This window comes from Urocitellus parryii, chromosome 3, assembly GCF_045843805.1.
Source record: "Urocitellus parryii isolate mUroPar1 chromosome 3, mUroPar1.hap1, whole genome shotgun sequence".
In the NCBI taxonomy this organism is placed as follows: domain Eukaryota; kingdom Metazoa; phylum Chordata; class Mammalia; order Rodentia; family Sciuridae; genus Urocitellus; species Urocitellus parryii.
In genome coordinates this window covers 14,584,506-14,611,612 of record NC_135533.1, presented here as the reverse complement: position 1 = coordinate 14,611,612, position 27,107 = coordinate 14,584,506, and the positions used below count along the sequence as shown (strand labels likewise).

At 47.2% G+C, this 27,107-nt stretch overlaps 1 protein-coding gene across 12 annotated transcripts in view; it reads right to left on the bottom strand.

Moving 5' to 3' along the window:
- Hipk2 (homeodomain interacting protein kinase 2) overlaps positions 1-27,107 on the bottom strand; it is a 249,298-nt gene that overhangs the window by 58,883 nt on the left and 163,308 nt on the right. For 2 of the 12 annotated variants that reach the window (XM_026405407.2, XM_026405408.2), the window contains exons 13-16: positions 17,973-18,220; positions 11,754-11,914; positions 10,742-11,185; positions 124-10,419 (exon numbers count right to left, since the gene is read on the bottom strand). In XM_026405407.2, the coding sequence (XP_026261192.1) occupies positions 10,282-10,419; positions 10,742-11,185; positions 11,754-11,914; positions 17,973-18,220 (991 nt within the window). In that variant the 3' untranslated portion in view covers positions 124-10,281. Of the gene's footprint in view, positions 1-123; positions 11,186-11,511; positions 11,602-11,753; positions 11,915-17,972; positions 18,221-27,107 lie in introns of those variants that run through there. The other 10 variants (XM_077795929.1, XM_077795930.1, XM_026405410.2 and 7 more) reach the window with 7 other exon arrangements.

Genomic DNA, 27,107 nt, shown 5'->3' with positions numbered 1-27,107 from the left:
TATTACAATTAAAATAACTATATTCTTCTATAATTTTTTTCTGTTAAAATCATCTCATAAATTTACAATGCTATTATTAGTTTCCAAGACTAATATAAATTCACTCCATTTTTCTACAACGAAAATGATTATTAATTTAGAAGCACACGACATCATGATGAAAAACACAAGCATTTTAGTAGCAAGGACTCGATCAGTTAAGAATTAGTTTTCTTGTAAAACATTCTAAAGCCAAGTAAAATATCCATTCTTATACCTATAATATGAGACTAAGGAATAGGTTACATATAGGTCTACAACACATTGGGTTGTCTTTAAAAAAAAAAAGTAGACGTTTATAAATAAAAAAGAAAAGAGGGACAATTCACAGAGGAAAAGAGGTACACGAGAAAATACCGTTGCACGCAATAATTTCCACACAGATTAACATGGATTAACACTTTTTATTACAGAAACCGTACAGTGAAGGAACACAACGGACCAGGGTTTATGGGGTAATTGAGATTGAGCTGAGATGACCTGGTAGAGAATGGTCTAGGTGAGATGACCTTGGGGAGGGAGCCACGTTCCTTGGACTGGGGACTGCGTGTCGCCAGGTCTCCTCTTCCCTGTTATCTGGGGAGTGTGTCTTTCTATCCAGTGTCCTGAAGTCATGGGCGGTGGAAAGGTAAACATTTCTAGGGATCTCTTCTCTTCCATCTTAATGGATACCGTTTTTGGAAACATGATATAATATCAGGCTGCAGCTCAATACATGTGGTCAAAGCAAAACGGGATGGAAAATTCCAGTCCTTCTGATCTGTTGCCCCCTCACCCGTCTATGCCCTTGATGCTGGGGACCCTGAGAGAGCACCAGCACCCTTGGGGTCCCTGGCCCCACTGTGGCGAGGTGGAGAATAGGGCCGTGCAGGAGCAGGGACACTGTGCGCTCCTTGGACACTCCATGGCTGCCCCATCCAACCTCTCAAGGGCCCCTCTCTCCTCTTCTGTAAAGCTGTACTTTCCCTGTCAGGAGCTTGGTTTGATATATATACACAAACACACAGATCAACGTCTCTATCTACACAGGGCTCCTACTCAACTAGTGCTGCCGCCCCAGGGATGCCTTTCTTGTCCACTTCATTTGGTTAAAAAAATGCACACGCAGAGGTGAAGAGATGCTGTGGGTCCCAGAGAGGACTGCGCCCTGGGAGACCCATGGGAGAAAGAAAGCTTTTAAGAGTAGTGACACCGAAGTGAGGGACTGTGGAGGGTGGGAAGCCCACAGATTTGAAGGCAGAGCAAATAGGGACATCTGCTTTGAAGGGTGGGGTCGGGGGGGATGCTTTATGCTCCAAAACTACAGAAGATGGCACAGTCTAATCCCTTTCCACATCCCAAGTTCTTCCTTCTAACCTGAGCCCGCCTCACGAGACAGCAAGAGGAAGTCCTCTGCCCTCAGCGGCAAGCAGCAGAAGGGAGGCAGGACCGCTCTTGAGGACAAGTGGGCCCTTCTTGCTGACTCTTGACTTCTGGAGTCCTGGGTGGAGGGGCACAGGGTTGTGGTGACAGCAGGGCAGAGGCAGAGGTGGCCACAGGGACAGTGACCCAAAACAAGGAAGCAGGGGGAGGGAGGCGCCAGGAGAGGTTTGTTTGGAAACTGGGTGAAAGGAAACTAGAGAGAGCAATGGCTGAGCCCTTTTTCAGATACAATGCACTTTTCAAATTAAAAAAATAAAAAAAGAAAAGTGAATTTCTATATCTTTAGTTTTAAAAAATGAGGGTAAGCCCCAAAGACAATAACACAAAATTCATGTGGCCAGTTAGTGCAAAGGAACATGCACCCACAGGACCGTGGGAGGATGGCTGAGAGGAGTGAGATGAGAATATCCTCCACTGACAATCTAACAAAGCCACAAGGAACACAGCCTGTCAGCGGGGCTCACCTGGAAAAGCCAACGCGTGGTGTGAAGAGTTCCCTGGTCCCAGGTACTCTGCAGTTCTCAAGGTCTCTGCTGCTGGAGGAAGGGTCACAATGGGTCCTCCACAGTTTGGTGGTGGCACAATGAAAACCAAACTAGGCTCTCAGCGGAACTGGCAGCTCCCCAGGCTGCTCCTGCCTGACTGTGGGGCCTGCTCCTGTGTCTGAAGCCTCTCTCATGACCTTCCACATCCCTTCCCTACAGACTGGGTGTCAGGGGAAGGCCCTGGGCTGCCCCTCGATCCCAGCTCCTTCGGCTGAGCAGTGCGTGCAGTCTCTGAGTGGAACCCCAAGTCCCTCCCACCAGGCCCAGCTTCACATCTCAGCTTGACACTAGGCAACATGTACACCTGTCCTTTTTACAGGGATTTTGTTTTAAAAGAGAAAATGAGTAAAAGACAGCAGTTGTATGGAAGTCCCAGCCAGAGAACAGGGCCACAGGGACACACGGTTCTCCCTTGCAAAACACTGACAGGGATACCAGCAGGGCCCCAGAGTGAATAGTGGTACCCTCAGGGCCACCTAAATCCCAGTGTCTTCTACTGCCTAGTGAGTGGAAGTGAGTGGATCTATAATAAGTTAAATATTCAATCAAGACAAAAATCAAGGAACCAGGAATCAGTTCTCACTGCCTCCTCCAAGGTGTCAAGGACAAGGCCTTGAAGACAAATGCTGGCCCAACAAGGCGCGAGACTGCATCTGCCCAGGTCGGGACACGCCCCTCCCACTCCAGCTGGACTTCCTTTCACATTCTCTCAAGTTCACTTGGAAACCAACAATATGGAGGAAAACGCACGTACTGGGGGACAGAACAGAACGGGCAAAACACCTGCCTTTGGAGACATGGCCTCCAACCCAAGGAGGCAAACCATCGCGGGGGTTTGAAGAAGTCAGTTAGAAACAGAAATTGTCTTTAAAAAGTACCAGTTTAAATGTAAACTATAAAACACTTTAAAATGTAGCCAGAGATATGCTTAAGTATCCACAGTCAATTATTCAGTTTACTCATTTAAAATGAGATTCTCTTGATATCCCAGAAAGCTAACAGCATTTTACAGTAGCTAAAAACATACATGCTCCATGTGCGTTTGAACATCATATTTGATTATAACACAAAGAATGATCTCTTCCTTGGTTTCATTCTTGTTGTAAAGATGAACTATTTTCAGAATTCACTTAAGCAACGATGACCAGGGTGTGCGCTAATCATTATTTTCAGCCCACACAGAATTCATAGCTTTTTAAATCCCAAGATCAAGCTGGCTACATGATTTCAAAAAAGGCTAAACCCAGGATGAATGCCCACGTTTGAGGTAATTATTGCCATTAGGTCACAGTTTGTGTAAGATAATGTATCTAGAATCTTCTAAAAGAATCTTTAGGTGTTCTGTCAGAATTCCAGAATACCTGTTGACACAACCAGGAATTCCGATTCTGACCAGTTGGGTTTGCTTCCAATGGAGTTAAAATTCTAAAAAGATTCTAGAACTTGTGTAAACTACCTAAGAATTTAGGCAAACAAGCCTGGAGCCAGTCAACCAAGAAGTTTCTAAAGGAAACGAGAAATGAGAAACCCACCCCCAAACAGCTGAGCAGACACTTCATAGCATGTGATGACGGTTTGTTGGAAAATTAAAAATCTAGTCCCAAATCATATCGAATTCTTTCCACCTTTCAACCAAAGTGGAAATGGATCTGTATTACTGTCAATCTCACACTGGGGCCAGAGATGCTTCTTTAATTCCTGAAAGTTGTCTCACTTTTCTCAGTTTACACACTGTTGTTTTCTATTTCTTTGAGAGGGGTGTCTCTCTTGGAAGAAAATTTGTTCCTCTTTCTAGAAGTCATCTTGTCTTTCTTCCTTTTTTTTTTTTCTTTTTTCTTTTTTTACAGAAAGAAAAACGTTCCTGGATACCAGACCCACACATGGTATTTACAAATTTGGTGTGAACCCTGCATCTGGTTCTGCCCAGAGCTGAAGAGTGGATCTGTTACAGAGATCAGAGCTGTCATGATATTTATTAAGTGCAGTAAAAAATAGCATTTTGAAAAAAATATATACCTTTAGTATTGCCTTTCTAGAATTAACTATAAGCAAGAAAAATTATTTTTTTTAAAGAAGAAAAGAACACTTTTTTCCCCCTTCACTCTCATAAGAGTTAGCAGCATTACTAAAGCTAGTTGGTACACTGGAAAGAAATCTAAAAGGAATTCTAGGAATCAAAAGAAACTCCCCAGAGATTTTTCTAAAAAGTCAAAGTTATTCTGCCCCTCTGCCTGCATCCAGTTCGGGACGCCCTCTTTTCACCTGCTCAGCTCCACAGAGCAGGCAGGGCACAGGGTGACATTTCCTCAAGGCCTCTCTTTGCAACATACACATAGGAGACAGCTGGGTCTGGTGGCTGAGCTCAGTTCTGGAACCAGGCAGACCCTGGCTCCCCTCTCACCAGCTGGGTGGTCCCAGGAAGGTTAAGAGTTCTGCAAGCCCAACACGTCCTCTGTAAAGGGACGGATATTGCCAATCTCGTAGGGTTAGTGTGAAATGAAATAAGACCATCGGGCAATTCCTAGCACAGTGTTTGGCACAAAGGAAATGGGCATATCATTAAAAGGTACATCAGAAATATGAGGCCACACAATTGCTGTTCATGAAAAAGGTGAAACAAAATCACATCTCGAAGAGCCCACTAACGATTAATAGACTAGAAACTTGGGGATTCTGGACCACCATTGCTTTCTTTCTTTAACACGTGCCACTTTCTCAGAGTGTCAGCTTCCTTATCTGTCAGTGGGTGGGGAGGGGGAAACTACCCTTTTCTCAAGGGGATGGCTGTGATGGCTCCACAACATGATGCTCGCCAGTCCTCCTGTGAGGGATATTGCTAGTCTGGACACTGAGGCTGTGGGTCTGCGAGGAGGAACTCGTAAAGGCATCAGGAAGCCCGCTCTGTGCTGGGGTCTGCGGCAGGGGCCACGTCTCTGTAAACTGAGTCTGAAGGGAAGACCAGCATGGAGCTAGCTCTCTCTCTTGAATTTCTGAAAGCTGCCCTATCACCAGAAACCTCTACTTGATTGGGTCATTACACTGAGCAGCAGGGCCAAAAGCCTTGAAGCGATTTCTTTTGCATATAAATTCCACTGAGCCGGCTTCTCTTCTCTAGTGACCTGCTGAGATTTGACTGTCTGTTGAGATAAGGAGTGAGTCCTGAGGCAGGGGAGTGGGAAGGAGCGGCCAAGCCCAGTGGAGTCCAGCACGCCCTAAGCCTCGAGGCCGCAGAACTGCCCAGCAGCTCCAAGCTCCGTGCCCAGGTCGATGCAAGAGCTCCGGTTTCCCAGTAGCAGCAATGTGGAGGGTCACTACTCTACTCCTCTTTTTAAAAGATGAGTGCAGTTTTGAAATAAATGCAATTAAAACAAAGAAGTCAGGATAGAGAGAAAAACAGTTACAAACAGAACTGCTTCACTCCTGATGGCATTATTGCCCAGAAAGGAAAGAGAGGAACGCCACTGTGTCCATCTCTGGAGGTGCCTTTGAGAAGGGTTCTTTGGCAGTGGAAAGGACGGCTTCACCTTCCTTTCCAATTTGGTAAGGACAATTTGGCCTGCTCAAATTTGAGGCTTCCCCTTTGGGGATCTGTAAAATATAAGAAAAGACACAAAGGGGGAAGGGAGCCTGCAAGTCCCTGGACTGGAATGTGTTGAAAAAGCGGCTCCTGCCAGGCTGGGCCTGCGGAAGGAACCCTCGCCTCTCGGTTGAGTTCTCTCTGCTGGTTGAGGATACTGAGCTATTTTCTTCTTTCCATTTTCTGTCCTTCAGCTGCTTGGCAGGCCAGCAGGAGCAAATGCCCTACGAGTGCCACCCTGCCCTCAGTCAATGAGAAGCTGGCGGGAGAGCTGGGGAGGGGCGGGGACCCACGTCATTCTCCCGACCATGAACCTTCAGTAATACTTCCTTAAGCCTCCTCATCTCCTCGCTCCAGTTTCCAATAATGTCTGCTCCGCTCACTCACATGCACACACGCACACAACCCAAACCCTCCACCACAAGCCTGTTGGAAGCTTGGGAGTGTCTGCAACTCCCAGGATCTAGTCCAGGGAAGTCATTCTGTCACTTGTGCTGATCTCCCCTCCCTGACCTTCCATCTGGAACCATGGCATCTGGGCAGGTGTGAGTCCCCCAGCTGAAGAGGACAAAGCCCAGCTGGCTTCCACAGCCACAACAATCAGCTACCAGGAGGGTGAGAAATGCGACCGTCCAGGAGACAATGGCACCCGCTTCACCCTGCTTCCTCTGAGTCACCCTGACCACCTGCTCCGCCTCGCGGTCCAAACTGACATCCACTGGACTTGCACACCATTGGCCTGCTCACCCTTTCTCTTGGGAACATCCCAAATATCACCAGAGGCACTAAGCACAAGGACATGGGCGCCACCGCCTGGATGGGTGAGAACCCTGGGGGAGCACACTGACCTGAGGTTCATGAGGTTCCAATGAAACGCTTCTCTGTGACCTGTCCTTCTCGATCCTCCCTTCACTCTGAGCTGAGTTTCTTCACTGAGGAAGGATGGAGCCAATCCAAGGCTTGGTGAGGCCATAGGGGATTTGTGGTCTACCTGAGGACAAGGAGAACATCTCCCCACTTGAAAGCTTGGTCCCAGGGATGGCACCCTTTTATGAGACTCTCTGCCAAGGGGGTTTAGTGCTGGAGTACCAGGGGTGTGGGGTTTGGGCACGGAAGCTAATGGTCACGCTGGAGTCTCCTTGTGTGGCTTCCAATGCAACAGCTTTGTGCTTGAGACAAAGGATGCTGGGTGAGGACTAGGTGGACATGAATATCTGCTGAGTGTCAGAGGGGCTGTCCACTGCCCAACAGCTTACTTCCCTTCAGGGAAACTGGCCACTTTAGCTTTAGCAGTTCCTGGGCTTGGTGGGCAGTGTGTGGGCACCCATCACTCACAGCCCAGGACACTGAGGGCACAGGAAGAGCCCAGGAAAGGCTGCGAGGTCCTGCCGTGCTCCCCCACTTGTAAAGAATATTGTGGGGGACATGTGGCAATGTCTGAGTGGCTTCACTCGGGGTTCTCTGGCTTCTTCCTCATTCTGCCACCTTTATTTGGCTTGAGAGAACTATGTGCTGGGAGGATGTATCCAGGGGGAAGGGGCAGACCAAAGAAGTGGGGGAGGTGGTTATTGAGGCAAAGTAAGACAGAGGCTGGGGGGGAGGGGGAACTGCCTCTGCACTGAAGGATGCAAGCCACGCTTTGGGGGGGCTGATGGGAAGGGTGAATGTTTTGGAAAGGGGCTGGGTGAGCTCTGGGAAGAGGAGCTTTTTTGCTTAAATAACAGATATGAGGCAGGCTAAGAGTGTAGTTAGCACATTGGGGATGAACAGGAGAGCGTAGAAAGTGGGGGGAGAAGCTAAGGGTTCCAGGGTCAGTGCACCCAGAGTCCCTGAGCCCAGAAGCTGCCTCCTCAGGTGGCCTCCCAGGCTACTGGAAATCAGAAAAATACACCAATGGCGATCATGCTGTCCAGGGCCTCAGCTGGGTTTTGCAGAGGAAAAGGCCTTGACTCTTCACACTTTGCTCTGTGGTAGGTCTTCCTCAGTGGCTCTTTGTGGAAGAAATGATAGAAACAATCTTCCTAATTCCAGGGCTTTTTTTTTTTTTTTTTGTCTGACAAAATCGGACATCTGTATGTCCCTCCAGTCTTCTCCTATACTCACAGATACAGTAAATTTAAATATTAAAGAGAAAACACAAAGAAACTTGGAATAAATGTGCATTTAAAACCCTGACTAAAACAGCAATACGATGATAATGAACATAATTACAATGGCAATAACAAAAATAATCAGCACAATAATATCGACTTCATGAGCAGCATGGAACTTTCATTCCTGATCTGGAAGGAGAAAAGGAAAGAAAACATCAGGTGAAAGAGTGAGAAGCTTCAATTTAAGCAGACAAAAGGAAACGGAAAGAACATTGGAAGTCGTCTTTCCCCCTAAAAGATGAGATCTAGAAAGGGCTGGAACTGCACTGTGCCAGGAGTCCAGAGCTCTGCTCAGACAGGCAGACTGAGGCTCATTTTCAGCCAAGACTAGACGCCTTGTAACTGTAGGAGAGGATCTGGTGGGACTGTGTGGCCATTTTGCTGCTGAAAGTCCAAACAGAAAGGTTTTCCAGGGTGGCGCGGCTCCAGTTCCGGCATCCTCTGAAGGCCTGCGCCCTCGCACTCTCAGCTGGCCTCTTCCTGCTGTCTCGGGACAGGCGCCTCCCCACCTCCAGCTGAAGCCGCACTGATCTGGGCCCCAGGGAGCATCTCCTGCAGATCCACTGCAGGCCTGCCTCAGGCGGGTCCTTGTGGCACCACTGAGTGTGCCTGGCCTTGCACAGGTGCTGTGTCCTTCCTTCGGGCCCAAGGCCGGCACTTCATCCTCTCCAGTCCGGGGACCTATTTCTTTGTAAGAATTTATGTTCGGGGAGGGGAAGTTTCCGGAGTTCCTTCACAGCTAAGAGCTAAGTACCGACTTCATTACTGAGTGAGGGCGGATATCACTACGAAAACCCCTTTCACAGTAGATCGCTAGGGCCTGCAGAGTGAGGCAGCAAAGGCAAGGAGAAGGCCGAGGCTCTGACCCAGAAGATCTCTTTGCACCTGGAACTTGGCTGAGGTGTCAGGTAAGGACTCTGCGTCAGGATCAAACAATCAGAGCCACCCGTCAAGCCCCGTTCTTGACCAGAGGGCTTCTGAGTGTCTACCTGCTTCAGAGTTGTTCCCTAAGAGCAGAGAGGACTCCCTTCCCATCCCTACCTGCCGTATCCAAAGCCTGAGAAAACTTCCAGGATGGAGCCAATGTACATAGAGGGTGCAGGCCAGATTTCTTTGGAGACTTAATCATCTGTGAGAGTGTTTTCTCAAGTGCAGCATAGGACCCCTGGTCACCCTCATCAGCATCCCTCCAACCTCTGCCCACCAGACTCCTCAAATGCCAAGACCAAAATCATGTCTTGAGCAGATCTGGGTAATCCAAGGAAAGAATTCAACAACAAACGGGTTGGTGGTTGTCTATAGAGCTGGGGATCTGGCCAAATGGGCAGAGCAAAACAGCGCCCAGGGAGCTGGTGGAGAGGGAAGCGTGGGGCGGGGCTGCGGACGCCAGGCTTCCTGTGGGATGGAGGGACCGGGGTGCAGCTGGGGTGTGTGTAGCCTCCTCGAGTCCCTGCAGACGGTCGTAGGAAGGTGGTGGTGGGCCTGGAGGCTGCTGCTCTGCAAAGTGGACATTCCTAAAATCCCTGGTATCAGTGCCAGAGCTGGTCTGATGGGCAGAACTGGGCAGGGTGAAGGTGAAGGGTGGGGAGTCTCTGGGTGTCTGCTCCCAAAGTAAAACTCAACACAAAGCATTTGGGTCATCAGATGTGCCCTCCCACCACAGAGCCCCGTCACTCTCAAGTCCACGGATTCTCCTTGAAGCCCTGCCAGCAAACAGCCCAAGAAGGACAATGGGCATGGGGAAAAACAACAACAGAAAGAACCAAAAAGGAAAGACCCGAGTGAATGTTCCAACAGCGCAACAGAAGAGCTGAGGTGGCCTGGATCAGCCCGGCTGGCTTCCTGGGGTGCCAGCGGGAGCCTCCCTACACCGAGTCTGTCTGTCGTTCCGTAAGGCACTAGGAGGGAATGATGCAAAAGCAAGACTGCGAGGGCTGTGACGCGGTGCCGAGGGACACAGGGAGGGTGGCCTCCGCGCTCACACCCATGCGCTGGCCACACACGCTCGCTCACCGGGACCACTGCATTGGTTACACGCCTAAGTTATACCACTTTGTTTTGTGCAATTACACAGGAATAGTCTATTGGTATCGCTGGAGTTGAACACAAGGTACACAGCAAGGGCGCAGGGCTACATTCCACCAGGGTACCTTGACGGCGCCAGCCTGCGCTACGTGATGGGGTGGACTCAAAGGAAAATAGATCTTCAGAAAGGAAAAAAAATCTCAAGTTTGTCACACACATCGTTAATGACATCTGAGGAATAACATTGCTTAGGGATTTATCCAGAGTGCTCAGAAGAGAAAACCCGCCCCTCCCAGGGGGTTTCTGGTCAGCCTGGCAGAGCCCATCATTTCTGATAAACAAGCCAGGGCTGGGCTTCGCCAGCCCCCCAACCCCCAAATCAGCCTCTCAGGCCATGGCCTGACTATGGAGAGGTGTTAACCCTTTAGCATTCTGGAAAAATCCCTAATTCTTATGTTTAATTAATTAAAAATCTATTGGATTTCCATATCAGGTGTCCCTGACAGCAAATTCTTCAATGTTATTCGCTGCCATATGAAAATAATCTTTTGAAAAGTTCATAGATAAAGTTCTTCAAAAACTGGGGCCCCTCGCTTCTGGAATCTTCCCGTGGCTCTCTTCTTCTCCTTTCCAGTTTGGTGCAGAATGGGTTTGTGAGCTGTTTTTTAAATTTTTTTTTTAAATTTTTTTTTGTTACTGATGTTTTCTTTTTTTTTCTTTTTCTTTTTTTAAAATAAAAAGCATAGATTTCCCTCTCCTTAATCCCTTCCTTTTAAAATGTTCTCTGCTCTAAGTCCTCCCACTTCCCAGTTCAAGTTTCATTGGTGTCCCGTCCCTGTCCCCTGCCCCCCTCCCCTGCCCCTTTTGCATTGTTTGTGTGCGGCACCTCAGTATAAAAAGCCGGCTCCCCAGGGTCCCAGGAGCAGCCTCCCTCCCTCCCCTCCCCAGGCCCGTGGTTATATGTAAGGGTACTGGTTGACCTTGGCAGGGCTCAGTGGGTATCCAGTGTAGACGGTGGAGGCTGGCGAGGCGCTGATGTAGGTCTGGTGGGCAAACTGGGCTGGATACTGACTTGGGTGGATGGTGGGCGAGGGCAGGACCCGGGGGCCCATGCTCACGGGGACCTGGTGGACGATGCTGGCCGGGTAGGCAGTGTGCTGCACGGTGTGGCGAGCTGAGCCTTGGGAGGCCACCAGGTGGGCCACGGTGCCAGTGGAGCCCAGGGCTGCAGGCGCTGTGTAGGTGTAGAGGTGAGGCTGGGTGGGGAGGTGGGCGGCGGCAGCAGCAGCCAGGTGGGGGTGGACAGTGCCGTGGCTGGGGCTGTTGTGTGGGAAGGTGTACGGAGCCTGAGCCATGGTGGGAGCGATGTAGGCCTGCTGCCGTCGATGGCTCCCGGTGCGGTCTGCGGCCATGTGCTGCTGGGCCTGAGAAGAAGCAGTGAGAGGGGCTGCGTCAGGGGAGGAGGGGGAGGCCAGTGGGGAGGAGGGGGGTGAGGAGAAGGGGCGGCAGGAGGGACAACAGATGCTTCCCTTTGTGTGGTGACAGTGAAAATAAGTTTGGACTGAGAAAGGGACATCTGGCCTGCTGTGCGCAGGCTGGGATGACACAGAGCAAGCCAGGACAAAGGCAGTGGGATGTGAGGTGTCAAGAGATCCTGTTTTGAGGGGGACTACTTTCTTACCCACTGTGAAATCTCAGACTCTTAAGACAACTCTGTTTGAAATTCTATTAGTCCAACCAAATAGCCCTCTTTCCCCTCGAGAACCTAAGCCGCCGAGACACGTGAGATCCTAGGCCATTCTTTTCCTTGTTCTGTGGAACAGGTGTGAGGTTTCCTTCCCTGCAGTAAGGAGAAGCCGCGGAGGTCACTCAGGAAACCTCCTGCCACCACTAGGGGAACCACAGGCCCAAGAGGTGGCGAGGGCTGCCTCCATGACCCTCTCTGCAGCTGAAGAGTGGGCAGCTGAGGCGATGGGCCCGAGTGGGGCTTACCTGACTGAGATTGAGGGGCTGCTGCTGCTGGAAATGGGGGCCTGGCCGCTGCTGCCGGTAGGCGATGGCTCCCGACGAGCTCCCTGAAGAATGACCGCTGGTAGAGGTCACATTGCTGGAGGACTTGGACTTGTAGGAGGACGAGTGGTGACTGGTGTTGACTGTGATAGGAGGAGGAACAGGTCATAGGTCAGTGGCGGCTCCTTGGTTGACAGGAAGATGCTCCCACTTCAGGTTACAGTGGCCTTCCCAGGAGGACACGTCCCTGAGACTGGCTGTGCAAAAATCAGCCTCAGCCCCCACACTCAGTCTTGACTTTGGAGTGGCAGCTGGGCTCCGGCTTGCTCCGTTGGTTAAGTTAAGATGAATTCACTCCGGGACTAGCCCAGGAGTTGAACATGGTCAAGTAGTTTCCTCCCCTGATAAGGGGGCTGTAGATGCAGGAATTCTACCTTGCCAGCAGGGGGCGCCAAACCCCGGGAATCCTGATTCTGGCCCAACAACTTAAGGTGGGTGGAGAATCTGAATTCTAACAAGCCTCCAGGTGCTGCCACTGCTGGCAGGCGCTCCCACACTCCAGGGGCTCAGGGGCTCTAGGAATGGTGGGCTGTCACCTAGGTAGGATAGTTCTGGCTGGGCAGCCAGAGGGAGCCAAGGAGCCTCTCCAAAGACCAGCTGTCTTAATCAGCCAACAAATAAGTTTGAGCTCCTGCTTGGGCTGGGCACTGTGACTATTAGTCACCCAGAATGGATGAGGTGACAGCAGGAATAAGGAGAGGCATCACAGATCATAGAGATGGAAAGGGCCAATATGAGCAGGCCAGCCAGAAAGGCATCTGCAGCCTGGGGTGGGGCTGGGGCGATCTGACTTCCCTGCTGGTTGGGACAGGTGCTGATCCTCAGTCTAAGGACAGATATTGGCTCACATTGTTCTATGTTTGAGCACTTCATGCCTGTGACTTGTACTTAGTGACTCAATTTTCTTTGTTAAGTTTTTTGGAATATGACTTTTACTATCTTCACTTTCTATAGAGGACAAGTGTATTTCTGTGATTTATATTTTCTGCAAACCTTGCTGTACTCAGAATTACTATCTGGTAACACTGGAAAGAATAAGAAGGGTGTAAGAGAAAAGAGAAGCAGAGATCTGGACAGGTCTTCAGTGTGCTGTGGGGCTGGTGGGGAGCTGAGACAGACACAAAGTGACAGAAGGAATCAGATAACTGAGTCTCAAAAGACAGGGCCACATGCCCTAGAGGAAAAAAAAACTAGAATGAAATGAATAGTACAAGACATTTCCATGAAATAACTCATTTTTGTCAGTTTTGGTGATGAGCAATATGTGAACACCAGCTCCCAGCAGGCGGCTTGGTAAAGCACAGGGAAGGACTGCCACTCGCTGGACCTGGCGGAGCGCAGATCTAGTGTCACTGCTGGCGTGCTCCTCAGTGTGTCTCTAGAAACCAACGAGAAGCCCTGTCTACCACAGATGCATGAACATCAAGATGAAATAATTGACAGGTAACATGGAAAGGGCCCTTGGTACAGGGGATCCAGTCAGCTACCCAAACACTGTCTCCTTCACCTGACTCCCCAGCATGAAAACTGCCCATTTTGGGGAAGGTGCCCAAAGTTGGTGTTCAAGAGAACCATGAGGGAAGAAGTGGCAAGACTGTAAAAAATCAGTTCTCCATCTCAGGCTGTGTGGCAACAAGAATCCAGGAAATTTTATGTTGGGGCCTGAGCATCTTAGGCCAAAACAGAGGCCTATCACTGTCTCAACCAGGTATCCCGTTGCAACTGGTATAAAACTGGTGAATCTGGTCATTCCTGGGAGAGAGGGTGTTAAATATTAATGAACCACACATAATAAAGATCAGGCATTTGAATGAATTAGATTGGGCCAATTCTGTGACAAACCCCCTGGGTGACGAAATCAAAGTCAAAGAGAGAAGCTTGAAGCTGGGGCCAAACCAAGTATGCGGATCAACTGTTGATGAAAGGACAAGAGTACTTTCAAAGGGCTTCGCTTCAGTAGAAGGGCAAAGGGAACTGGAAACCCAGGGACAGGGCACACACTGAAGGCAGAGAGGAGCCTCCTGCCACTCAACACAGATCCAGAGTGAAAGGAGAGCCGCCTCAGTAGAGTGGAAGGTGGTGGGTCCTGAATAGAGGCCCCCAATCCAACTATGTATTGGCACCCAGGGCCCCTCCTACCCACCCACTGCTTCAGAGTCCCTCGGGTGGGTGCCTGGGAATTGGCATGTTGAACTTCCCAGCCATCCAGAGCCAGCCTGGCCCCACAGAACAGACCTGCATTTGGGAATCAGGTCCTGAGACCCAACACTGTGCCCAATCCAAACCCAATTAGACCCTCAAAGGCCCTCCCCAAAATTGCAGGGGAAGAAGGGGTTTTTGTGGTCCTAAACATAGAAGGCTGTGAGTGCTGGCCATCAGGAGGGCTTGCTTCTCTTCTTCCCTCAGCCAGGTGACTGTCTACCCCCTTCCCTCTCTGCAGCAGATTGCAGGCTGGGCTTGCTGCTGGGCCCAGCTCTGGATCACGCTCTGCTCCTATTCCTACTTCCTGGACATCTTGTGGTTATTACATCTGAGGGGGAAACAATGAGCCGGAGGGATTTACAGCCTGAGTCTGCAAGTGACAAGGTTACTGAGCCTGGTGTGTGCCTGCTACCATCATTGTGGGAACAGGAGACAGGAGCTGAGTCAGAGTTGGTCAAGCTGTTAGAGCAGAGAGCCCTTGATAAAGGAGGGGTCCTGAAGGGACCAGGAGATTCATGCAGCAATTCTATCTGCAGAGATCAATAAAGGGGCAATGGGCTTATGATGGAGGATGGTCTCCTAATGTAGGTTCTGGGTTGTAAGGAAACAGACTTTTCTGCTCATACCTAACCCAGTTACTCAGGGATCCCTTTGTTCTGGAAACAGCCATTTGTGCCCTATCTACACCAGGTGAGGGAGCATGTGCAGCTTGGGTGAGCTCTAGAGCCAGACCCTGGGAGGCCTGGACAGGGCTTTGGGCCAGTTGGCTGCCTTGATGTGTTTGCTAAACTTTTTTTCACCTGTAAAACTAGGAAAACAGCAATATCTACATGCAGGGCTACATGCAGACTGCTTGCTGCCTGGGCCGCCACATGCAGACTGCTTGCTGACTGGGCCGCCACATGCAGACTGCTTGCTGCCTGGCACTCCCTGCAGTCAGCATGCATCAGCTGCATTAGCTATCACTCGTGTTGGTTGGTCTACTGAACACTGAGCCCTGGCAAGAGCAGATGTACAAGGAACAGTGCTTGCTCCAAACTAGGAGGGTCAATACGAGGCTCCTGGAAAGGGGAACCTGGGAGCCTGGGTGTCACTAGGCCCATGTTGGGCAAAGGCTGCTCTAAAGCACAGGTATCTGGCCTCTGGTGGCTCAGGTGCCAGGAGCTCTGGCTCTGGCCTGCCTGGAACTTAATTGTTGAACTTTCCCTCAGTCCTGCATCCTTCCAATATATTCTTTGTCTCAGGCCAGTGGAGAGTTTTTTCTATTGCCTTCCAGAAGATCCTCAACTAACCCCCAGGGCCAATGTGAGAAATCCTCAAGGACCTTCTGATCCAAGAACCTTGGAAGGATGGTCTGTGAGGAACACACTGTTTAGAAACAGGGTTCACCCTGACCTGAGTAGGCTCATGGAACTCTGAACCCTCTGATGCTAGGGGCTCAGGCCAGGGGTCAGGGCTGCAGCAGGTGTGTGCCTTGGCCTGTGCAGGCCTCCTGGAAACCAGAAAGCCGAGGAAGGCTGCCTTCCAGGATCTTCCAAGCCTAGGATGACTTTACAGACAAAGGATCATATTGGTTTTGAAAACTTCCACCAGCTGGAAGGGCAGGCATAGTCCAAGAGGAGCACCCTCACCCCTAGAAGACTCCCCATGTCCTGAGTTCAATCTGCAGCTGTAGGCCTTCCACAAACCTGTATTTAGAGCCAGGTGCGGTGACACACGCCTGTAATCCCAGAGGCTTGGGAGACTGAGGCTGGAGAGTCACAAGTTCAAAGCCAACCTCAGCAATTCAGCAAGTCCCTAAGCAAGTTGGCAAGACCCTGTCTCTAAATAAAGATATAACAAAGGGCTGGGGATGTGGCTCAGTGGTTAAGTACTCTTGGGTTCAATCCCCAGTAACAAAAAACAAAAAACATGTATTTAGAGAATTAAATAATGATACAATGGGGCTGGGGTTGTGGCTCAGTGGTAGAGCATTTGCCTAGCAGGTGTGAGCACTGGGTTCAGTCCTCAGCACACATAAAAGAAATAACTTAACATAAAGTTATTGTGTAGGTCTACAACTAAAAATATTTTTTAAAATAATAATATAATGTGCACTGTGACAGAAATCATGTCCTTTTCAAATATTTAACCTTAAAAATGTTGCTTCCTGCATGGTTTCCACCAAAATATCTTCCTGGGTAGAAAAGAGGTTTTTTGGAGAGGTGTCCTTGTGGCCTTAGGAAGGGTCAGCCTTGTTTTTGTTACCTCACAGAGGTGCCTAGTTTGGGGGGCTCCAGCCTGGTTTCCAGGCTTCAGAAGACACTGGCAGTCAGTAGAGACTGTCCTGTAAACCAGACATGCTCCGCTTCTGGCTGCTGTGGGTTCATGTTTCCCTGAAGGTAAGGCCTCCCCCTTCCAGAAACATGACCTCCTAGAATGTCTCCTTCATGGAGTGGCCTGGCAGCCCCACATTTAATTCTCAGGTTTTGGTCCCAGGACCGCCTACCTGTTCTGCCTCTGGCCCTGCAGCACTGACCCTGAAGTGAAGGCTTCTAAGAGCTGTACTGTCTCCGTGGACTGCAGGGGGCGGGCCAGGGTATGAGCGCTTGGCATGGTGCAGGGATGGCTGTTTACCAGATGCTTCTTCTGAGGAAGGAGGCCTGAGAGGGCTGCCTCTCCTCAGCTCCTGGGTTATGAAGAGGGTGCTGGAGGAGAAAGAAGCGGAGGCTACTTCCACTTCCCCTCCAAGCAGAGCTTCTTGGTGTAAGAAAGGCCCAGTTGCAGGCTTCACCGTGAGTTCTAGGAGGGCGTCTTAGGACACTGGCCCATGTGTGCAGGCTGGCCTGTGGCAGAGTTTAAAACGTCCCTCAAGGCCCCATCCTGAATCCTGCTCTGTACCCTCAGTGGCAGTGCCTGAATGGCCTGTTCCTCCCAGGCATCATACATGGTGACCATCCCAGGAAGATTCCCGACTCCAATGGCAATGGTGACAGAGAGGAGGTCCCTCCTTAGAACAACAGCTTCCTACATCTACACAAATCTCAGCAGTGTGTGTCCTTTCCCTCTAAATAGTGGCATCACGAAGGTCACCAAAGGGACCTATGAGGCAAAGTACTTCACTGTGGGACACAGGCTTCCTCACAGCAGAGGCCTGCTCACTGTTCTGCCCAGATATCCCCTAGGTAACTGTTTAAAACTAGACCCAGCACACATTTTTAAGGTTAAATACTTGGAAAGGACATGATTTCTGTCATAATGGACATTGTATCATTATTTAATTCTCTGCCACAGCCTGACTGTGGCTGGTGAGGGAAAGGGGGCAGAAATGCAGATCATGCAGATTTCTTTTGGTTAACTCCCCAAATTCTCCCACAGTGAGCCCGAGCAAGGGAAAGCTGGAGAGGGGCTGCTGCGTCAGTCTGCAGTGAGCTGTTCGGCTGAGGGGTGAATTCCCAGGCTTGTGCTCGGGCCCAGTTCTCAGGATGGTCATTCTCTCAATAAAGCCAAACATCACACTTGGGAGATTTTTCCTCCAAAGGGGGAATTTTGAGGAGGGGCTCAGAGAAGCCTATCTGACCCTTCGCTAAAAAGACTTGGGAGAAAGTTCTTCCTACAGGGGACACATGAATGACCAGCATAGGCTCCTGGCAGGGAGCGATGCTTGACATCAGTTAGGAATGTTCCACACAGGTATCACCACAGACCGTGGATAGAGAGCGAGAGGCTTTCACTTCTTATTTACCAACCTCGTTGAAAGCAGAGCCACTATGAAGGTGGCAAGGTATTAATTATAGAATTAAAAAAGGAAAATTCTGCTTATGGAAGGTGAATCTGACCTTGACCATGGGTGATAATGGAGCACTTGCTATTTTACTAGCGCTCACGTTCCTAGCAGTTAGAAAACAAGAAACGCAACCTCCAGAGAGCAGTTTCCAGCCTGCCCTGGCCCCAAGTTACCTGGCCCCAGGCTGTCACATTCCACCAACACCTCACTGGCCTGGGTCTTCAAGGGGGGCACGATGATGGTTCGGGGGTTGCCAGTGCAATGATTCTCCAGGGTCCCCTTGCTGTCAAAGGCGTTGGTGTTATTGTGCCCGGCACGCTGCTGCACAGAGTAGGGGCTGGTGTTGCTGGAGGAGTCCGAGTAGGGAGAGTCGTGGACTGTGACACAGCTGATGACATTTTTTCTTTGCTTGGAGACAGTGCTGCAAAGGCAAAGTGAGAAGAAGAACTGTGAGAAGATTGTAAGGTGAGATGCCATACAGCATTTCAGGGACTCGCCATGTGAAGCCCCTTGCTGTACCCTAGGTTCACAAATGTCACCCATCTAACCACCGGCAAGGCACGTGTTTAGGAGGAGGAAGAGGCTTCTGCTGGGCTTCTGGAAATTGGGAAGTGAGAAGCTTCTGGGTGACCCTGGGCTCTCCCCCGTGTGGCAGGCTCAGCAGAGCTGTGTGGCAACCCCCTCTGGGCCACCAGCACAGGCTATCTGAGTAAGGAGAGAGAACCTAAAGAACTGGCAACCTGAGACTCAGTCTGGGAGAACAGCATTGGAAGAAAAGTGATCATAAGCGTAGGCTTGGGCCTGTGAGAACGAGAGCTTTAGCAGGAGGGGACGGGTCACCCAAGGCACAGCACTGCTCTGAGAGTATGACCCCCAGCACAGCGCAGGAGTGCTGAGAAAGGGCGAGGAGAGCTGGATCTGGTGCCCTCTCTCTGTGGGGTGACTTGGTGGGCAGGGCACTGGGACCTCCAGGAGTCCCCTGCTTAGGGGAAGTCTGACCATCCTGCAGCTTCCACATCGCCTGGGCCAAGATCAGGGAGGAGATGGTACTGCACTAGGGCCTGGTGGAAAGGCTCCTGCATGCTGAGGCGGGAGGAAGTCGCTCTCAACCCCTGGGCATCTTCTGTCTGGAACTTCATCTGCAGCAGGGTGGAGCTGGCTCGGGATGGCTCTTGGCCAGTACCTTCTGTTCAGAGATATTTACGTTAGTGGGTTTCTCTGGGAATCAGTCCTACTGCCTCCCAACCTAGGGAGAGGGTTAGGGTGATGGATGTGGGACTTATTGCTTATTGTGCAAAGTTTTATAAATGGATGCTCTATTTTTGTATACTGATCATTTGTTTTTCAGAAATAACTGCCAAAGCAAGGTGGTCAGTTTCTGGTATTTATAGAGCCTGACGGACTCCCAATGACCCCCAAGGAGTCTTGCCCAACATTAAAGGGCCAGGCCAGACCAATCTCTTTTCAAGAGGGATCTCTGCTACTCGAAGGGCAGCATGGAAGTGGGCACATTCAATGGCCCGGGGTGTCCAGGCAGAAGGCAAGCAGAGGAGGCTGGAAGGGCTGGTGTTGTAAAGGCCATGCGAGGGCCTGGTCCCTGCTCCTGGTATCCAGCACAACTGACATCTGATCTGGATAATTCCTCCAGAGGCTGCAAATGGTGTCCTCTCTGGCTCTGATCAGAAGATCCCTAAATGGGTCTGTGGGTAAGAAGATGGGCCAGAGGCCTCACTTTGTTATGTGCTGAGCAGGACCTCCATAGCTATTCAACCTCTCAGGGATTCTTCTGCCTCCTTAATAAAACGTAGGTAAGAGCTGTAATTATGGGCTGGGGTTATATAGTTCAGTGGTAGAGTGTTTGCCTGGCACACGTGAGGTATTAGGTTCAATCCTTAGCACCACATAAATAAAATAAAGGTATTATGTCCATCTACAACTAAGAATATTTAAAAAAAATAGCAGCTATGCCAGAGATTTGTTCTGAGAACTAAGTGAGAAAATAGAAGTAGAGGGCTTGGAATAGTGCATGTTCATGCTATAGGGTAAGTATTCCATAAAAGTTAGCTACTATTATTCTATGTTGAGTATCTCTAGCCTCCAAATCCAACATCCAAAATCTCTGGAGCGCTGACATGATGCCAAAAGTGGAAAATTCAACCCCTGATCTCAGGTGGTAGGTCACAGTCAAAATACTAAAAATATTGTATGAAGTTTCAAGGTACATTCATGCCATGTATGTCAAGTTTATATAAAACACAAATAAATACTGTGCTTAGACTTTGCTCCCCTCCCCAAGATATCTCATTATGTATACGTGAATATTCCATAATCTAAAAAAAATCTGAAATCCACTTCTGGTCTTCAGCATTTTGGATAAAGGCTACCCAATTGTGCTATTTTAATTAGTATTGCAAAAAAACTTATTTAGGCAAAGAGAATTCTAGTAGGGCAAGGACTAGCTGGAAAAGTTCCTTATCTTCTAGCCTATGCATAAGCCAGAAGATTGATAAGAAAGACAGCGAGAAGTCACCAGCTAAGAATCATTGAGACCTATGCTGAGTGTGCAGGAATAACTTTACAAAGCAATATGATACATGTCTCTGCCCTCAAGATTAAAATCTCAGGGGGAGACTGTATGACAACACGACAAGTTAAATAGTGAAAGCTTTAAAATAAGCAGTTAAAGAGAATAATGGATGTCACAAAGTCTTCCGTGATTAACTGTCAAATGAGTCGCACAGATGATAATTGTTAAGAAATCAAAAGAAGGTGAGGAATGAATTGGCTGCATACATTATAGCACTTCCCGTTAACTTAGATAAAATAGATACATTTTAATTAATAAAGACCCACATTTCTCACTTGTAACAGTCCAAATGCTTAATGCTCTAAAAGCTAAACATAAAGTGACTATGTGACCCAGCAATTCCATTTCTAGGCATGTGCCTGAAGGGAGTGAAAGACAAACTGAAACAGGTATCTATGCCAATGTTTACAGCAGTGTTATTCACAACAGTAAAAAGGTGAAAACGATCTAAGTGTCCATCAACAGATGAAGTGACAAAATGTGGCACATCCATACAATGGAGTACTCTTCAGTCTAAGGTTGAATGAAGTTCCGACACATGTTGCACTATGGATGAATCTTCGAAACATTAAGTGAAAGAAACCAGAAACAAATTTTGTATAACTCTACAAATATGAGATATCTAGAATAGGTGAATCCATACAGATAGAAAATAGATTAGAAGTGCCAAAGACTGGGGCTGGGGGCAGAGAGAAATGGGGAGTTACTGCTTTTGAGTATAGAAGTTTTGGTTGTGGCAAAAAGAGAGCTCGAAATAGATACTGGTGATGATGGTTGTACAATATTGTGAGTATAATTAATGTCATCCAATTGTTCACTTAAAATGGTAAATTTAGATTCTACATTTTACCATAATTTTAAAAAATGAATATACAAAACCTCCACTGAATTGTACATGTAAATGGGTGGATTATAAAGTATGTGAATTATGTCTCAATTTAAAAAGTCCATGGGCTCATTCCAAAATAAGAAAGCAAGGGGCTGGGGATGTGGCTCAGCGGTAGCGCGCTCGCCTGGCATGCGTGCTGCCCGGGTTCGATCCTCAGCACCACATACCAACCAAGGTGTTGTGTCCACCGAGAACTAAAAAATAAATATTAAAAAATTCTCTCTCTCTCTCTCTCTCTCTCTCTCTCTCTCTCTCTCTCTCTCCTCTCTCACTCTCTCACAAAAAAAAAAAAAAAGAAAGCAAATGGGACCCAGGGTTTCGGTGCCTGGGGTTGGAGAGTGCAGCAGGGCTCAATGTAGCAGCTGGGGGGAAGAGGAACTGCCATTCAGCACAAGATTAGAAAATGGGGCTCTAGGAAAAGGTCCCCGAGCCTAGGAAGTAGGAGGAAGGAAGGTAAGCTGGAAAGCTGAGTGAGGTGGAGGAGGCAACTCCAGAAGGAACAGGGACAGGAGGAGAGCTGCCTTAAAAAGGCAGGGCCCAGAGAAGGCCACAGCTGCTGGTCTGTGAGTACTGTGTTATGATAGGCTGTCACTCAAGGGAGCCCCTCCCACCTGCACACAGTATGCCCAGGTTCAGGGAAGCGCTGGGAGCCATGACTCCATGCATTCCCTGTTCCCAATGGGATGCAGAGCCACCCTGTCCTTCCCTCGACTCTGGACTCTGGTCACAGTCACTTGAACACACGGTGGCTCCTCTGGCCATCTTAGGAAAAGTGGATGTGTTCTACCGCAGGTGCATGCTCTGGGTGAAGACACCACATCAAGACAAAGGCTGGCTCCCTAAAAAGTGTTCTAGAAACTGGTGTCCTCATCCTGTGACCCTGGACATCCAGTCACCTCCAGCCCATTCTGAAATCTACTAGGGAAGGTAGAAGAGATTACTCGTGGCATTAAAGGATATACTGTGAGGGTCCCTTCAAGATTTATTATGCCACAGACCGTTGCTGTCATGCCCAGAGGCCTCTTCTCTGGGCACAACATCAGTTACCTCAGACCTGATTTCCAATGCTACCTCCGTGGTTGCTGCCACTGAACCAGAAGTCTCCTGTCAATCAACCATTGCCTGCACCACTACTGCCATTGCTGCTGCCTCTGATTCTGCTGTTGCCAGCCTAAGGTCACCTGGAGGTCTTCTTTCTGGGTGCTGCTGCCACAGAAGAAACTGCTGCCCTGAATGCAACTGAAGCTGACACTGCTGATGACCCCCAGAGATTGCCTGGTGACACTCCCCCACAGCTGCAGTTGTAGCTGCCACTGCAGCCACTACTGCTGACCTGCTGCCTGCTGCCAACAACCACCACCACTACAGCTGCTACCACCGCCTAGAGGACTGCTTTGGGGGAGACTCCAGGTTTGGTTGCACGTGGCTGCACCCATTTTGGGAGACCAGCCAGGGCCTGGGGTCCGGGTGCTAGCAATTTACCACCACAAAGGTCTCTGTCTGGGGACTCCAGCTGGGACCTCCAGGTGTCTGCAGGTTTCAAGGCGCATGGGGTCTTTCTGCTGAGAGTGCTGTGGCCCTTGTCGTGCTGCTGCATCTCAGGGTTGCTCCTTTGCATAAGTGTATCCCTGGTGGTCTCTCTGCAAGTAGGAGCAGCATTGAGATCTTGGGACTGCAGTGTGGCTGAGCCTGAGGTATCTGAAGCCCAGATCGGTGGGATAGAGACTGGGTTTTCCAGGGCTGATCGGGGTTTGGTGGTCCCAAGAGACGTCAGAGACAGGGCTAAGAAACTATTGAACACTGACAGAGACAGTTCGACCTTCCAGCAAGATTTATTTTATTTTATTTTTTGATTCACTAATCTCTCTACCATATTTAGAACAGGATGTTTTTTATGCATCACTGTGTGGAGGACCATGACATATGAATGATATTTTGCATTTTTCTTGTATTCTTATGTCTTTAATTTTTTCTCTTTATTCGTATCTTCCTCTCTTTTGTCTGTTATAGTATTTCCTATTTTTCTCGAACCAACAGTCAAACTCTGTCAGCTCCTCTTCCACTCTTCCTGTGCATTTTTACATCTCACATTTCTCTTCCTCCCTCATGAATATTACATACTACACTACCTCTGTTCTCTCATCTACCATTTGAAATTGTAAATCGTTTTAACAAATATTCTGTTTGTACTGTAGATAGTTACGGAACTCATCATTTCTGTTTAATGTGAGAAAGCAGTAGACGCCTTAGTGGGAGCTATTAGGTTTAAGGCTATATATTGTGTACACTGGGTGTTGTTGATATGGGCCTCACCAGTAAAGGTGAAGTGCTGGAAACCCTCAGGGACAGATCTACAGGGCAGAACTTATCCTGCCTTAGATCCATACTTTTAGATGGGAAAACACACTAACAACATGAAAAAACAAGGGAATGAAGCACCCCAAGCAAACCAAGATGTTTCAATAACAGAAGCCACTGATAACACAGCAGAAGAAATGTCCAAGAAGGAGTTCAGACTGTAATATAGTGGAACTGATATGTGAAGTAAAGGACAGTATAAAAAGTGAAATCAAAGAAAAAATATAGGAAGTGAAAGACCACTTCAATAAAGAGTTAGAGATTGTGAAAAAATAAAAACCAAGCAGAAATTCTCAAAATGAAGGATTGGGCAAACCAAATTATAAATGCAATAGAAAGCATCATCAACAGACTAGACCACTTGGAAAACAGAACCTCAGACAATGAAGACAAAATATATAAAATATATGAAAGTAGAGTTGAACATGCAGAGAAGATGTTAAGAAACCACAAACAAAATATCCAAGAATTATGGGATAACATGAAAAGACCAAATTTTAGAGTTATCAGAATAGACGAAGAAGCAGAGATACAAACCAAAGGAATGCACAATCTTTTCAATGACATAATAGCAGAAAATTTCCCAAACCTAAAGAATAGAATGCAAAATCAAATACAAGAGGCTTACAGGATCCCAAATGTACAAAATTATAGCAGACCCACACCAAGACACATTATAATGAGAATGAATAACACACAGAATAAAGATAAAATTTTAAAGGCTGGGAGAGAAAAAAAATTAAATTATATGGAAGGGGAAATCATTTTGGATTTCAACTGATTTCTTAACCCAGACCCTCAAAGCTAGGAGGTCCTGGAATAATATATTTCAAATTCTGAAAGAAAATGGATGACAACCAAGAATTTTATATCCAGCTAAATTAAGTTTCAGATTTGAAGATGAAATTAAAACCTTCCATAAACAACAATTAAAAGAATTCACAACTAGAAAACCTACATTATAGAGCATTCTCAACAAAATATTCCATGAGGATGAAGTGAAAAAAAAAAAAAAGTGAAAACCTGCAAAGGGAGGATCTACATTAAAGGGATATTCAACCAAATGAGAAACTAAGACAAATCAAAAACCAGAAATAAATCAAAATGACAGGGAATACAAATCATATCTCAATAATAACCTTGAATGTTAATGGCCTAAACTCATCAATCAAAAGACACAGACTGACAGGTTGGATTAAAAACCAAGACCCAACAATGTGCGGTCTTTAAGAGACTCACCTCATGGGCAAGGATATCCACAGGGTAAAGGTGAAAGGATGGGAAAAAACTTATCACTCATACGGATTGTGTAAACAAACAGGGATTTCCATTCTCATTTCAGGTAGAGTAGACTTCAAATCAAAGTTAATCATAAAAGACAAAGAAGAACATTTCATACTTCTCAAGGGAAGTATATATAAGCAGGACATAACAATTATAAATATTTATGCCCCAAACAATGGAGCATCCATGTATATCAAACAAACCCTTCTCAATTTCAAGAGTCAAACAGACCAGAATACAATAACACTGGGAGACTTTAACACACCTCTCTCACTACTGAACAGATCTTCCAAACAAAAACTAAATAAAGAAACTACAGAACTAATACAATCAATAGTTTAGGCTTAACAGACATATGTAGATTATTTCATCCATTATCGAGCAGATATACTTTCTTCTCAGCAGCACATGGCTCCTTCTCTAAAATAGAGCATACCTATGCCAGAAAGCAACTCTTAGTAAATACAAACAAAAAACAGAGATAATACCCTGCATTCTATCAGACCACAATAGAATGAAATTAGAAATCAATAATAAGATAAAAAAATAGAAGCTACTGTGACAAATGGAGACTAAATAATACACAATTGAAGGATGAATGGATAGAAGAAATCAAAGATGAAGTAAAAAATTCTTAGAGGTAAATGAGAACACTGATATGACATATCAAGATCTCTGGGACACTATGAAGGCAGTACTATTTATTCTTTTAATGAATGCATTGAGTGCATTCATTAAAAGAATAAAAAGTCAACAAGTAATGACCTAACACTACATCTCAAAGCCCTAGAAAAAGAAGAACAAATCAACACCAATAGCAGAAGACAGGAAATAATTACAATCAGAGCTAAAATCGATGAAATTGAAACAAAAAACAATTGAAAAAATTGACAAAACAAAATTGGTTCTTTGAAAAAAATAAATAAAAATAGATAAACTCCTGGCCATGCCAGTGAAGAGAAAAAGAGAGAAAATTCAACTTACAAAACACAAGATGAAGAAGGAAATATCACAATGGACATGTCTGAAATACAGAAGATAATCAGGAATTATTGTACTCTAATAAAACAGAAAATATCGAAGACATTGACAGATTTCTAGAGACATATGACCTACCCAAACTGAATGAGGAGATCATACATGATTTAAACAGATCAATTTCAAGTAATGAAATAGAAAACGCCATCAAAAGCCTGCCAACCAAGAAAAGTCCAGGACCAGATGGATTTTCAGCTGAATTCTATAAGACTTTCAAAGAAGAAATACCACATGCACCTCCAATAAAGTATTAATCTCTAGGATATATAAAGAACTGAAAAAACTTAACACCAAAAAATACAAATAATTTAATCAATAAATGGGCCAAGAAACTTAACAGATACTTCACAGAAAAAGAAATACAACTGATCAACGAATTTATGAAAAAGTGTTCAACATCTCTAGCAATTAGAGAAATACAAATCAAAACTACTCTAAGATTTCATCTCACTCCTGTCAAAATGGCAATCATCAAGAATACAGGCAACAATCAATGTTGGTGAGGATGTGGGGGAAAAGGTACATTCATACATTGCTACTGGAACTGCAAATTGGTGCAACCACTATGGAAAGCAGTATATGGAGATTCCTCAGAAAATTGGGAATGGAACCACCATTTGACATAGCTATCCCACTCCTTGGCTTGTACCCAAAGGACTTAAAATCAGCATACTATAGTGACACAGCTACATCAATGTTTATAGCAGCTCAATTCACAATAGCTAGACTATGGAACCAACCTAGGTGTCCCTCAATAGATGAATGGATAAAGAAAATGTGGTATATATGCTCAATGGAATATTACTCAGTTTTAAAGAAGAGTGAAATTATGGCATTTGCCAGTAAATGGTTGGAGTTGGAGAATATCATGCTAAGCAAAATAAGCCAATCCCAAAAAAACAAAGGCCAAATGTTCTCTCTAATATGTGGATGCTAATTCACAATTAGGCAGGGGGCACTAGGGAAGAATAGCGTTACCTTAGATTAGGTAGAGGGAAGTGATGGGAGGGGAGGGAAAGGGATATGGGAACAGGAAAGACAGTAGAATGAAACAGGCATTATTATTGTATGTATCTATTTGACTACGTGACCAGTGTGATTCTGTAACATGTACACTCAGAAAAATGAAAAATTATATCCCATCTATGTATG